Source organism: Mus musculus, chromosome 2 (genome assembly GCF_000001635.26).
Source record: "Mus musculus strain C57BL/6J chromosome 2, GRCm38.p6 C57BL/6J".
Lineage (NCBI taxonomy): Eukaryota > Metazoa > Chordata > Mammalia > Rodentia > Muridae > Mus > Mus musculus.
Window position 1 is genome coordinate 135,937,481 of NC_000068.7, and position 14,031 is coordinate 135,951,511.

Here is a 14,031-nt window from a genome sequence, read left to right on the forward strand (position 1 = left end):
CCAAATATCCTCTGATCTCTCCCACTCAGTAATTTTCATTCTAAGTATCTTCCACACATTTATCATGGGGTGGGGGATGTCTCTCTTTCTTTTACATAAGGAAGTTTGACCATTAAGGCATTACAAACTTGACTAGCATCCATGCTCCCTATACTACCTAGTTAAAAAGCTATTGAGAAATACCATGTCCTAGGAAGTACCAAGTTTCTGATGAAGTAACTAACTGGGTCCTTCCCCCATCACGTTTACAGTAAAGTCCCAGACTTTTAGCTAGCTAGCATGGCAGGGTGTCTCAAGCGTGCTTAGATGAAAACAGTTAAAATATGTCTTGTACTGAGTCACTGTGGAACCATGCAAGCCAGAAGACGAGTCACAGGCCTAGCCAATCTGGCATCTACAGGGCTACTACTGTTTTCCTTAAGTGTGGGCCTCACTCACAGACACCTGTAGAACCACTGCACCACCAGCCACGTAACTTTTTCTTAAGAACACCGTCTCTTAGGATTCGAATGTATCATTACATTTGTCCAACACCCACTTGGTCACAAGCACATAATGGGACCTCTTATGTTAGAATTGAGTCTCATCAGTGACAGAGTTGACCCTGGTAAGCAGAGGGAAGCTTGGGAATTGAAAAGCCCCATCAAACACAAGGTAGCTTTATTCTTTTCCTTCCCCTGAACCCATTGTATCCCTAAGGTATTTTGTATTGCTGCGTCAGAGAAAGCAAGATGAGCACTAACTCGGTTTGTTTTTTCTTTCTTTCTCTTCTGCGCCAGTATCACTAGAACCTTCGCATCAGGGAAAACAGAAAAGGTGATCTTTCAAGCCCTCAAGGAACTAGGTCTTCCCAGTGGAAAGGTATTGACTAACTTAAACACATTTCTGAATCTGTTTTCATGGTTGGTTGTCTGTGCAGGCATATGTGCTAAGCCAGGTGACGGTTAAGCTGACCTCAGTTTGTCAGTCACACGGAGGGCAGATCACTTTCTTTCTTTCCGTTCGTCAATCACTTGAGAAGTGTTTTAAAATCCAGCTAGTTCACTTCAAACTGATCTTTGTCAACTTTATTAAGCTAAGAAAAAGAAAGGACGGGCAGCTGTCCTCTGTACAGTTTATGGAACCTGTTTAGAACACCCAGCCGTGCTGCCTTACCAAGCAGAGCAGCAGCATGAATTATTGACTAAGAAATTCAGTTTCTCCAGAAAGCCTTGCACAATTTCGTGAAGGATTCCTCTCCCTCCCACACATTTATACTCATGACACTTCGTATTCAAGTCATTAAAATTAGTTTTTACACTGCAAGCAAGACTTACGCCTCTGACTCTGTTTAAAAGTCTTGTTTGTAAATTGCATTGCAGTGTGATGGGTAAATTATTGGTTGTTCCAGTACCTTTAGAGGATCCCTTGTGATCCTCTAAATATTCACAAAATAAATGTACTTAAATATTCGGCCTGATTATCCCATATCCTCTATAGGAGCACTTCCTTTCCTTCCTCAAGGAGAGATAGAAAAATGTCTGTGTACTTGGTCAATGAGGGGTTTCCCAGAGAAAGCTGTGCTGCAGGCAGGTATCACCAAGTGTCCCATGTATCACCCATTCCATGGTGACAACCAGGGAAGCCTAACTTCACATGCTGTGGTTGTCCTAAATGTCCATCTCAAGTCTCCCAGGAGAAAGATGTTTGTTTGTTTTTTAAATGCCTGTCGTTCTTTTATTCTCCACAGAATGATGAAATTGAACCTGCTGCATTTACTTATGAAAAGTTCTATGAACTGACACAAAAGATTTGTCCTCGGACAGATATAGAAGATCTTTTTAAAAAAATGTAAGTTCTAGTTATGAGAAAGTGTCATATAGTACTTGTTATTTTGTCCCTGTAAAATTTGAAACATTTTTTTTGCTGTAATGTTTAAATATATGTTGCTAGCGTTAGGCCTAGTCAGGGTTACATTTTTCACCCCTTAATTTATTGGCGTAGAAGCCCATTGTGAGTTTTTTAGAAAACTTGACATAGATTAATTACAGCACTTGGAACATCCCCCTCCCCCACCCCTGCATTGGCTTTACTAACGACCTACAATTTTAACCTGCTCCTTTAGGTATTAACCCAGTATGTGAACTAACTAGATTTGGTTCGGAATGCTGTTGAGAAGTTCATTCATTCCAGTTATTTCAAATGGATGACTTACATGTTGTTTTTGGAGGAATGTCTCTTGATAATGCTAAAGAATTGCATAGAGCAGTCACTTTCTGTGACCTCGTGGGAATGTTATCTTTCCGCTATCATTGTCCTTGAGTTCCTCGCACCCACCCCTCCCCCCCCTCCACTACAGTCTCTGACTACTCTAAGAATTCAGGGTTAGAAAAGGAGTTTAGAATTATCAACAAATGTCAACATGTAAATCGTACCTACTGTACATCATATTCAAAAACTTACTTTTTCTAATACATTTCTTTTCAGCAATGGAGACAAAACTGATTATTTAACGGTAGACCAATTAGTGAGCTTTCTAAACGAAGTAAGCTTTTTCATACATTAACTCCATCAGTCTGTGTGCAGTGGCTTGCCTCCCCCGTGTCCTCACTGCATGCTGGCCTCACGCACCCTTTCCTGGCTCGGCTTCTGACCTGCTGATCTTTCCATGGTGGCTTGACCAGGTGCAAAAATCAGCTCCTGTCTGTGCGTCCATGTGCTTCCTCCAGGCTGGCTTTGCACACCTCCTGTTGGTCTCACGCTGTGGTTCTGTGTGTACGTGTGAAATTTGTGATGTATTTATTCAGTTGAATGTGTCTGATATTGCAAGATGGTTTTTAAGATAGTTTGATTCTGTTGATCTCGTGAACAGAGAATGGATTGAGTTTGTGACACTAAATTTGGATTCTCCATTGCTAACTTTTCTCATACCTTTGCATGACCTGGAAACCTGTATTTTTTTTTTTTTTGCCTTTTAATAGATTGCATGTAAGAAAAATACATAGGTTTAAATTGAATATTTGACACTTGAGCCCCTAGATAAAACTATAGTGTTAGGCCAACTAGATTGCAGGTTAAAATTTTATGTATTATTTTCAAAACAAGCTCAGAGCTGAATTTAGACCACGATTCATTTAGCAACTAAAACTGGCTAGCAGCGTTTGCTTAAGAACAAGGAAGATATTTCAGAACAGGTAAAGGTCGAAACTTTCATTATTATAACTAAAACGAGACTTTTCTTCTCATGTGCAAAAAATACATTTTCGCAAAACCCACAGAGGCTCTTTTTTTTTTGTCTGAAAAAAGAAATTCACCTTTCCCCTGAAACACATAAGTAGTTAGAAAAGTTTAACTATGGAGTAGACAGTACAGTCTTGTCTGGAAAGCATTTAAGTTCTAACTAGGGGATCTAAAGAGAAAGGTGGTAGGAGAGGTTGAGAGGCCTCTCGGTGTGGTAGGACATACATAGCATACAAGAGTTCAATCCCTAGCCAAGAGACAGGGAAGTTAGCATCACGTTAGACACCACCTAGTGCCTTAGAGGAAAGAATGGGCAGTCCCTGACTTGCCGCCTTACAGGAACAAATGACATCTTTTTCAAAGGACTCCTCTTCATGATTTCTGCAGGCTCACCTGCTTCCAGTGTATGAGGCTACACACCAGGAACTGTTACCCCGAACATAAATGCACTGAGACAAGAAACAGAGGGGGTCCATATATGCACACAGATGCCTCCACCCCCCAGGGGATCCGTTCAGGGCAGTACTGTTTTGATTTTACTCAAAGCTGTTTTAAGTCTTTCCGGTTCACTGCACCTTGGGCATCGAACGCTGTGTTTGTACACAATCTTTACCCAGATCTTATCCACATACTTGGCACATTTCTCACTCTCTTTCCTTAACCCTCTGCCTCCTCCCCTTCTTTCTCTGTTGCCTGTTTTTCCTTTCAAGTGGGGGGACCAGCAGGAACCCAGCTTCCGAGGAGGTGGAAGATGCTTTGGGACAGAGGAGAAAACTTTACCATGCCATCAGTTCATCATCCCTTCCTAAGCCAGCCATCTTCCTAGATAGAAGCTCGTGCTTTCTGACTGTATTTTGCGTTGTAGTCCAGGACCAGTTCTGAAGTCCCAAGGACAGGTGCTGCTCTTGCAGGCTCCTGCAGGCTTCATTTCCTCTCACAGATGGTTTTCCTTTGTCTGCCTAATAATAAATTTTATAATATTGAAAGAATTTAGTTTTTTTATTTGTAAACCCTATAAGCTTTTATTTTTAATTGGACAATTTAAAGGAAACATACCATTCTGGCTCTGCCATCCATATTCTTCATTATGAGGCAGGTCTTTCCCCATCACTGGTCCAGTGGACAGCCATACCTGTGTTCTTCATATTTCCTCCCATGTAGCTTCAGCAAGCAAGGAGATACTTTGACTGTGTGGATGAGACTGATGGAATGGACATGTTTCTAGATTTCTGCAGATTGTAGTATATGCCTTTTAAGTTTATGCCGTGGGATTTCAATCATAGCATCGTCTCCAAAGACCTCTTTCTTCTCCCAACAGCAGTCCCTCGTCCCCACCCCTTGCCAGCTTCTTGCACATTCTATGTGCAGTTCTACTTTTATCTTGTTAACGTCTCCAGAGTCAAGACAGCGTTTGGCAGGGCAGATTCACGTCTTGTAACGCAAGGACACAGGGCTCATCAGGAAATCAAGAGGGAGTGGAACATGAAGGTCTGTGACCCTAAAAAATAATTAGACCTCGACATTTTCTAAGTATCTCAGCCTTGTAGCCTTAGTAGGCAGTTTCACTGCTGCCTGGGACTCAGCCTCATGCAGAAAGACAAGAGTAAGTGAGGCCCACCTGAAAGGAGGCCCTGGCCTCCATATACGCAGAATTTAGAGCAGATTGTTATACCTCGATGACAGAAACAGTCAGCTTGGAAACCCATTCAGTCAACTAGAGAACCAGTTATAGCAACAGCAAAAATCAATAGGTGCAGATACAACAAGGTCAATAGGCTAGAATTGACTGGGGAAAAAGAAATCTCCTTCCCATTAACCAGTGACACAATGGCTCCTACCATCTTGCAGCCTGAAGTCTTGTTCCTTCTTTGTAAATTTCTGTTTAGTATACTCATCTCCTACCTTCAAGAGACAGGAGGGAGGGAAAGATTCAGTCCTTTACTTGGTTGCCGAGTACCTTATGTGCCCCCTCCTCTGTCAGTGATAGCTTTGGATTCATTTCTCATCTGCTTTCCAGGGCCTCTTGCTCATAGAATGCCGCAGTCTGATTCCCCAGACAGGTATCATTAGCATCTCCTAGTAGTCCACTAACAATGCACACACACTGAGTTGGTAGTTGTCCCTTAACAAGGTGGTCCAGGTAATGTGTGCACATGGAGGTTTATGCAGCACTGTCTAAGCTAACAGGATTCTTCTTTGAGGTGCTTATTTGAGTGGGAGAGAAGCTGAGCATCATGCATGCCTACATACATGCATACATACATATACATACATACATACATACATACATACATACATTACGGTATTCCCCATAAAGAATTTAGTCAGCCAAGTTCACTACTCACATCTAAACTTCTCCTATCACTCTGCCTCTGGGTTCTGTACAGTGGCCAAAGGGAATCTTTCTTGCCCACATCATGAACTAACAGGCTGGAGTCAAGAAGAGCCAGTGGAAGCACATGCTGGGAGCTGCCAGGGTTGGGTTCTCCTCGAAGCTCAGTTGTAATTCCCAGGACTAGTCGCCATCTCTGGGATCAGTTGGTTTCATATTCTTTTCCCGGTTGCTAATGAGATACATTGATTTTAGTATCACCTCCATTTCTGTTTCACTTGTCTCACAGAACAGCTAAGGGCTTGTAGAACGGAGGGCTGTGTAGAGAGCGTGAAACAAGCAAAATGAGGAAGAGGGAATGGGCCTCCTATGGTGAGAGCAATAAAAACAAAGCTTTGTTTTCTTACCTCTGGTTACCTACGCCCTCACACACATCACCACATCATCTGATCACCATAGCACTAAAGCTGATTTTTCCATTTTCCATTTTTATAGTTGGAAATAGGTAAGAAAGCACCCCAAATCTCTTTCTCTTTATGATATCTTTATTTTTTTATGAAAAGGGAGAAGAGAGAGAAAGAGGGGAGGGTATTTCATTCTATGAGTGAACCAATCCTTGCTGATTTTTATTTTCACCTTTTATATAATTTTTGAAATGATATCATTTATATTGTATATCGTTCTATTATATCATCATCTATCCTTCCCAGTGCACTTGTAATAAGGTCAGTTGACACCTTTTCTCAGTGAGGCTAAGGACAGAGGTGTGGAGACTGTCCCTAATAGATCTCATTTACCTGGGCACAGTTTTCTGTGACCTACTCTTAACAGCTATTTAGAACCTCATTTTGCAAAGCACTGGGTACCAGGAAGTGAAAATCCTGGGCATGTTGTTTATCTGACTGGAAGCTGATGTTATCTCAGAGCTGTGAAGAACAGGGCCTCACTGTGCTTGTTTCTAACTAGAACTCCTCTGCATATAATGTTACTCTGAATATGATATGATATGATATGATACGATAGATATGATATGATATATGATTTGATGTAATATATGCAGCATTGGTCCTTACTCTGATGCAGTGATGAAAACCTTACCATTTGTTTCCCTGCCTCTCAGTTATTCAGAGGGACCATGCTATGTTGCCTTTTAAAATGTGAAAATTTGGGGGAAAGAAAAGATTCTATTATTTGGCTGAGCAGGTCGAAATGGAGTTTTATTTTTGTCTGCACTTAAAGCTCTTTTGCTAAGACTGTATCCATTAGGTAGCAAATACTGATATGTGCTGTGTTCCCTGGCTATCCAGTCTGCTATATGGATGGTCTAATGAGTATGATGTCCTCTAATGACATTTTAATGGATAAAGCTTTATTAGGTACACAGGTCAAATGATTAGTCCTACCTTGCAGAACTTAAGTATTTGGGATATTTTGTTTTAGTTTGGTTTGTTTTTTGCTTTTGTTGTCATGGATATACAAGTGTATTAAAATGCATGTGGTTACAGGTTAAAGCAATGCTTTTTGGTTCCGTTCTTTCTTTCCTTTTATTTTTTGAGACAGGGTCTCATATTGGCTGTTCTCCAACTCACTACATAGCATAGGATGCCCTTCAACTCCCGATCCTCCTGCCTCTGCTTTCCAAGTGCTGCAATTACAGACAAGTATCACCACAGCTGATCAGTGCAGTACTGGAGATTAAGCCCACAGGGCTGGGCAAACACTCTATCCATTGAGACACACCTCCTATCTTAGAGCAGTGCTGCTTAAAATGAACAAGATAGGATCACCTGGAAAGCATACTAGCCCTCCTCTACCCCAAATAAGGCCTGGTTTCACCCACGAATCAGTGTCAGTAGATCTGAGGAGAAGCCCCCAGAGGCTACATTCTTTAAAATCACCCACATGATCAGAATGCTGCTGGTGCCAGGCACAGAGAATATTTTAAGTAGCGCCATGTTTGTATGTTCCCCTGTGTATAAAACACCCAGATATGTCTGAATTCCCTTCCTTTTTCCCCGTTGCCATATATTTTCTCTCTCGTGGCTATATTCCCATTTTACCTCCCACATGGATTTGCTCCATCATTTCTCTTAAGGTCCAAACGCTCAACAGTGATTATGACCTAATTTTCCTAGGAAAGATAGAGAGGATAGCTCTGTGTGCAACCATGCCGGGGTGTGAAAGAACCCTAGCCATCCCTTATCGGTCTTCTTTAGTGCTATTGTTTATGAGGAAAGAATGATTTCTAGCGAGTGGTTGAGGTTCTATTTCTTTGAATGTGTTTAAATGATTCTTCTCACCCCAGGGTGGGTTCTTATCCCCCTGAATACTGGAGCGTGCCGCATGGTGCAGCTCCTTCAAGGGTGCAGCATGTCTTCACTTGCCTGGCAGCCTCCTGATCACATCAGTCTCTCTTTCTCTGCAGAACTCAGCAGCATTCTCTCCAGAACCAAGGCCTGCTGTTGTTAGTATAATAGTTTCCAACATATACATAGCTTAATCAATAATTTTTTGTTATTACAAAAGAAGCATGCTTCTTCTTGATAGTCTGTCAAAAGATTTCATCCCTTTAACACCCCTAACTAAACAGGACAAGGAGACGTCTAGACACATCTTTGTTTTAGCAGTTAAGACCAAGTGTTCCATGGGCTGAAGGTGTTGTCCTGTACATAGTCCTCCTTTCCGAACCTGTAACAGCTGCTTCTAAGTGTCTTCCTAATAATATTGCAAAGTCTGTGCATGCATCTGGGTAAAGAGTTGTTGCCAAAATACTATTTGTTGAGCAATTCTTGCTCATATCTGCTAATTGTCATTCTTCCACAAAAGTTTGTTTTTACTCCTTTGAGGGATAATCATGGACACAATGCAATCCTGTCATTCTCTGAAGTATAAGGAAGTATAGTGGACCCTCTATTTCCAGACATGTGCCATGACATGTGAGCATATGAACATACACACACACACACATACACACACAAACACAAGCACACACACCTGTGCAGGCACATACATGCAAGCACACACATACATGCACACACACATGCAGGTACACACACCTGTGCAGGCACATACATGTAGGTGCATACCATGCACATGTGCTCATACACACACACACACACATACACACACACACACACACACACTTAAATAGTGATTGGGTTTCTCACAATTCTAGGAAGTTGGGGTGAAAGAAATGTGTTGCTCCTGTAACACAAGAAACATCTTGTGTGCTGGTTAGGAAAGGTTGCTGTCAGCAGCTTCTGCCAGAGCCTTCTTCCATACACTGCACTTGGAGTCCTAGAGTAAAGTGTGTTCAGCTTTAGAGTGAAGATGTTCTGCACCATTGCTTTTTAATTTCAAGGTTTTTAAAAAATATAATATACACTTATAAGTGTTATGTGCTTATTAATTTTCATTATTACAACCATAATTTTTTGGAAAACACTGGACTCAAGAAAATTAAGTTTGCAGGGTATTCAAGAACCTCTCATTGTTAGCAAAAGACAGATTAAAAACTATTTACTTATTCTGTCATTAAGAGATTTTGCTAATACTGTTTTGGAGTTTTGGGCCTCTCAGTGCATGATCTTGTTGCTTATTTTAATTTTTTTCACTTTTTAAAATTAGATTTAATACTAAACTTTTACATATTGTAAAGATTCGTTGCTCTCATTTTTACACATATTTGTAGCAAGTCACATCCCTATACCACAGCCATGTGAATCGTAGAAGTAGAAGCCAGTGCAGCTGACATTCTCTGTCATGTGTCCCTCAGCATTTAAACAGGAGAAAAGCACACATCTCTTTCTTCTCTGCCAGGCTCCATCAGAGTAAGTTCAGATATGGACTTTCTGAAGACTAGGTTAGGGAGAGAGTCAGGAAGGCAGCTAAGCCTGATCTTGGTGATTATAAATACAATAGTCTAGATGTACCTTGTTTTACAAATTATATGCTTAGAAATATGTTTCAAGTATGAGGGTTATAGATCTAAATGGACTTATTTTGTCATCACAGCATCAGCGAGATCCTCGGCTGAATGAAATTTTATTCCCATTTTATGATGCTAAAAGAGCAATGCAGATCATTGAAATGTATGAGCCTGATGAAGAGCTGAAGAAAAAAGGTAACATCAATGGAAAACTTTAATTCAATTTTGTTTTTGTTAAGACAGAAAAAGTGCACAGGCTTTAAAACCCTTGAATTTTAATTAAAATATCTTAAATGCTTTCGAGCACTGAAGATTCAAAGATTTGTAATTTATTTATTCTTTTCCTGCTCTTAAATTAATTCAATCTGTATATTTTATCAAGCGAGTCCACACTGTCTGAAGTACACTACTACTGAATATATCATGTTGTTAAGCACAGTCCCTGTACATGCTTAAAAATCAAGTTTTAATTTTGCATAGTGTGCAAAGACAGTCTCTCTGCAGTTTTCGAAAGAATTTCTGTCACATAAGAATCTGCACCTTTCTTTTCTCCCTTTTGTTTTGCTAAGCTTAATAAATTTAGTACGTAATGTGAGGTGCTCTAGAATTCCTAGAATTGTGAGCTTGGGTTGCAAGATTAAAAACACTGATAGAAAATTAACTAGTCAGGAAACATGTCCATAAGTTGTTCATATCCCTGGACCTTTGTCCCTTTCATTTTATTTTGGAAACAATATGTTGTTCAAATATTAGTCAAAGGAAAAATGTGGAGAAGACTTCGGGTCATCCCTGCAGCAGGGGCATGCATGCCTGCGACCCTGGCATGTGGAAGTAGGAAGCAAGCACCATTGCTCTTGCTTTGAGCAGCTTTGTCTTATCATTGTGACCAGGATACCTGACAGGAGCAACTCAGTGGGGGAAAAGGATTTCATTTGGATCATATTTTGAGGAAATTTTCATCTGCCATGGCAGGAAGGCATGGTGTCATGGTGTGAGACACCTGGTCACATTATAGCAGGACTAACAAGCAGAAGCATCCAGATCCCAGAGATGCCCCCAGTGACCTACCTCAGCTAGTCTGTTCAGTAACCTTTGAAACAGTGCCACCTACTGGCGATGAGGTGTCCCAACAGATCCACCTGTGAGGGATATTTCACATTCAAACTGTAACACTGGGAATTCAAACATGAGTAAGCACCCCCCTCCCAAGGCAGTTGTAGTTTGTTCAGAGCAAAGACAAGTGGAACAGTTCCTTGGCAGTGTGATAATGTTATGATTTACGTATGTCTTTGTTACTGCTCAAGATCTATCAAGACCTAAAGTCTAATTATAACTGGCACCACCTAAAAACATAGCTTCTCCCTTTCACAAGTGACAGAAAATTAAAGCCTGTCTTAACTTGGTCAGTGTAAGAACACAGCACAAAATTCTTTCCTCATAGGAGGTTAAATACATACATTGGGATTGGGACAGTAGCTCATAAAATAGAAAACGTGCCTCTCTGCTAGCTCAGCATTTCCACATGCAGGTATGTACCCTAGAGAATCTCTCATACTCAATTCTAGACCTCAGATTCTTCACTGCCTCTGCTTGAAGAAGGGGTGGTCTGCAGGCCAGTAGCTTTTGTTATCTTCTGTATACATGTGACTTTGAGAGTAAACCCTCCAGTCCTAACCTCTACCGTATACCAAGGCCTTTCCATCTGCACGTTGTAAGGGGATGTTTGCAGCACGCTTTGATTTCCCTGTACCCAGCCTTCTTCCTTTCCCAGCCTATAAAATGCCACCCTGCTCACTTAGCTTTCCAAGCCAGAACCCCGTAGTTTTGAATTCTTTCACATCACGTATGATCTTTCAGGAAAACTCATGAGATCCACTTCTTTGTTCTCAGCTTCTCAGATGCTCAGGCCTACAGTGCCTCTCATGGGCAATGCTAATTGCCTTCTGATTTATCCCCTGACCCCTTATCCAGTACTATACGTCACACAGCAGCCAGAGTAAGCCTTTTAGAACACTATTTGCTGGTATCATTGAACTCTTCCATCCCACCAAAGCTTCCCAGCACACTTGGAATAAAATCTCAAGTGCTTAGGACCAAAAACTGGTGAATGTGGCCTTTGGCTTCCTCTCCAGCATCATTGCCCACCACTTTCCTAAGATGTCGCTCTCTCTACCCTACATTCATTGAATAGATCGAGAACACACACTTCTGCATCAAGATCTCCGCATTTGCTCATTCTTCTGCCTGAAATCCCTGCTCCTGCTTGTGTGGTTTGTCCCCTTACTCATGTGTGTCCTTATGATCTCACTGGACACATATCCAAACCAGGATCCTAGTATTCTTTTGTAGCTTTCATCTTGCAGGCTTTGTCCCTTCGATACTTTTAAGGCATTATTTGCTCATATATTTATTGCTCTTACCCATAATATGTTAGTTTTGTAAAACTGGAATATGTATCTGTTTTCTGCATCTATACCAGTGTGTCAAAAGTATTTGGTGTTAGAATGAACGAACACTCTCTTATGCGATCAGTGGAGCTCTTCTGTAGGTGTGAAACTGTTTTCATAACTTGCAAATGGTGACATGAAGATACAAAGGGCTGAGGCTGCCAGCGCTTGTGAAACATTGGTTATTCGTTCTGTGCTTGCCATGTAGCCTTGCCCCATTTTAGAAAAGAGTGACTGAAGTGAGAGGTGCCCTGTATCTCAGGAATGTTTCTCACCAGCTCTACAGGTTACCTCCAGACAGTTGTGAAAATTACGTTGTTGAATTTTGGAGAGGCAGCCATTCCCAGGAAAGGTCCCTCCTTTGAATGAATGAAAATTCCAGTGACTTAGAATTAATGCCACACATCCTACAGGTATTCTCAAGTTACCAGTCCTGGAGGTAGGTGAGCTAGCATTCTCTCTATTTTTCAGGAGAAACCAGGAGACAGGCAGCGAAAGGCAGGTGGTCATAGCAGAGCCAGAGGCTCCCAGGTCCCTCCTCACCATGGTTCCTAGCACAGTTTCTTCATTTGCAGGACTGGAAACATCTGCTGCTACTGATATGAAAGGAGAATATTTATAGACTGCCTTGGTTTGCTTGTAATATGTAATCGTGTATTGTTTAAGTTCTGAAAGGTACGGGTTCTTGGGAAGGACCATGAAGTTGCTTCTGCTCTTATTTTTAAGCTGTCACAACTAGGCTGAGCAAAATGTAAGATGTGCATCTTCAGACACCCAGTGTCATTAAGATCTCCTTTCTTCCTAGGCCTCATATCCAGTGATGGATTCTGCAGATATCTGATGTCAGATGAAAATGCCCCTGTCTTCTTAGATCGCTTAGAACTTTACCAGGAGATGGACCACCCGCTGGCTCATTACTTCATCAGTTCCTCCCACAACACCTATCTCACTGGCCGGCAATTTGGAGGAAAGTCTTCAGTGGAAATGTACAGACAAGTTCTCCTGGCTGGTTGCAGGTCTGGAAATCAAGATGGCAATTTGCTTTGTTTGTATATGGCACCTGTAGATTTATAGTTGTCCTCCCCTTATCCCTTGGATCCCCAGTGTTCCAAGATGGCCAGAGGATCTGCAAAGCAATGGCTCATACCTAATTCTATATATCTACACCCCATCCCTATATATCAATAAATATGATGAAGTTCTATTTACAAATTAGGCACAGAGATAGTTTAGCAACACCGATATTAAAATTTGCCCAAGGATATACTGTGATAATATCGGCAGCTTCACTGCCTTTCACCTTGGGGCTGCTATTATGAAAGGAAGGGTTCCTTGAACAAGCACTATAGTTCTACAATATTGTGAAACAGGGAAGGCCACTACTGGCTGACAGGTGGTAGTGAATACAGCGTGATGTGCTGGGCCCTGCACGGATGCTGTTCATAGGCAAGATGCTCAGCGGCCTGTGCCACCCCATGACTCACTTGGTGTTTACGTTAAATGTAGAAGTTGCTTATTTCTAGAACTGTGCATCCAATATTCTCCAACCAATGTTGACCGTAGTTAACTGAACACAGGTGAGGGAAGGCTCTTTTAATTTACTTTTCTCAAAAGTCAGAAATAGTAATCATCATGAAAAGGCTCTCTACATTTTTCTTTAACAGATTATCTTCATTTAACTTTAAGTGGGAACAAACAATATCACACGAAGGACCCAGTTATCCTAGGAGTCAAAAGACACTAATTTACTATGATTTTAAAATATGACCTCAAAAATCTTAAAACCAGTAAAGATAGATATTTTAAGAATCCATATTAAGTTGTATATACCCATATTTAATCTTAGAAAGAAGCTTAGGGATTTAGTTTGGTGGTGGGGTATTTGCTTAGCCTGTGCAAGGTCTTTAATAAAATCCCTACCACTGCCCAAAAATACAAAAATCACATTTATCAAAAAAAAAATGTGTCTTCTGATTATAAAGCTCGGAAGTTTAGTTCTCTGAGGGGAGGACACTGAAAGTGATTTTTATAGCAATAAACAAATAATTAAGGTTGAAGTGGTGAAAAAAAATAAGAAATATAATTGTATTTTTTTGGAAATTTTT

At 41.0% G+C, this 14,031-nt stretch overlaps 1 protein-coding gene across 24 annotated transcripts in view; it reads left to right on the forward strand.

Annotated features, from left to right (window-relative positions):
* Plcb4 (phospholipase C, beta 4) overlaps positions 1 to 14,031 on the forward strand; it is a 356,000-nt gene that overhangs the window by 278,878 nt on the left and 63,091 nt on the right. For 20 of the 24 annotated variants that reach the window (XM_030248529.1, XM_011239359.3, XM_030248537.1 and 17 more), the window contains 5 exons: positions 780 to 861; positions 1,730 to 1,830; positions 2,467 to 2,524; positions 9,566 to 9,674; positions 12,732 to 12,942. In XM_030248529.1, the coding sequence (XP_030104389.1) occupies positions 780 to 861; positions 1,730 to 1,830; positions 2,467 to 2,524; positions 9,566 to 9,674; positions 12,732 to 12,942 (561 nt within the window). Of the gene's footprint in view, positions 1 to 779; positions 862 to 1,729; positions 1,831 to 2,466; positions 2,525 to 3,697; positions 4,708 to 5,840; positions 5,924 to 9,565; positions 9,675 to 12,731; positions 12,943 to 14,031 lie in introns of those variants that run through there. The other 4 variants (NM_001355156.1, XM_030248556.1, XM_006498950.3 and 1 more) reach the window with 3 other exon arrangements.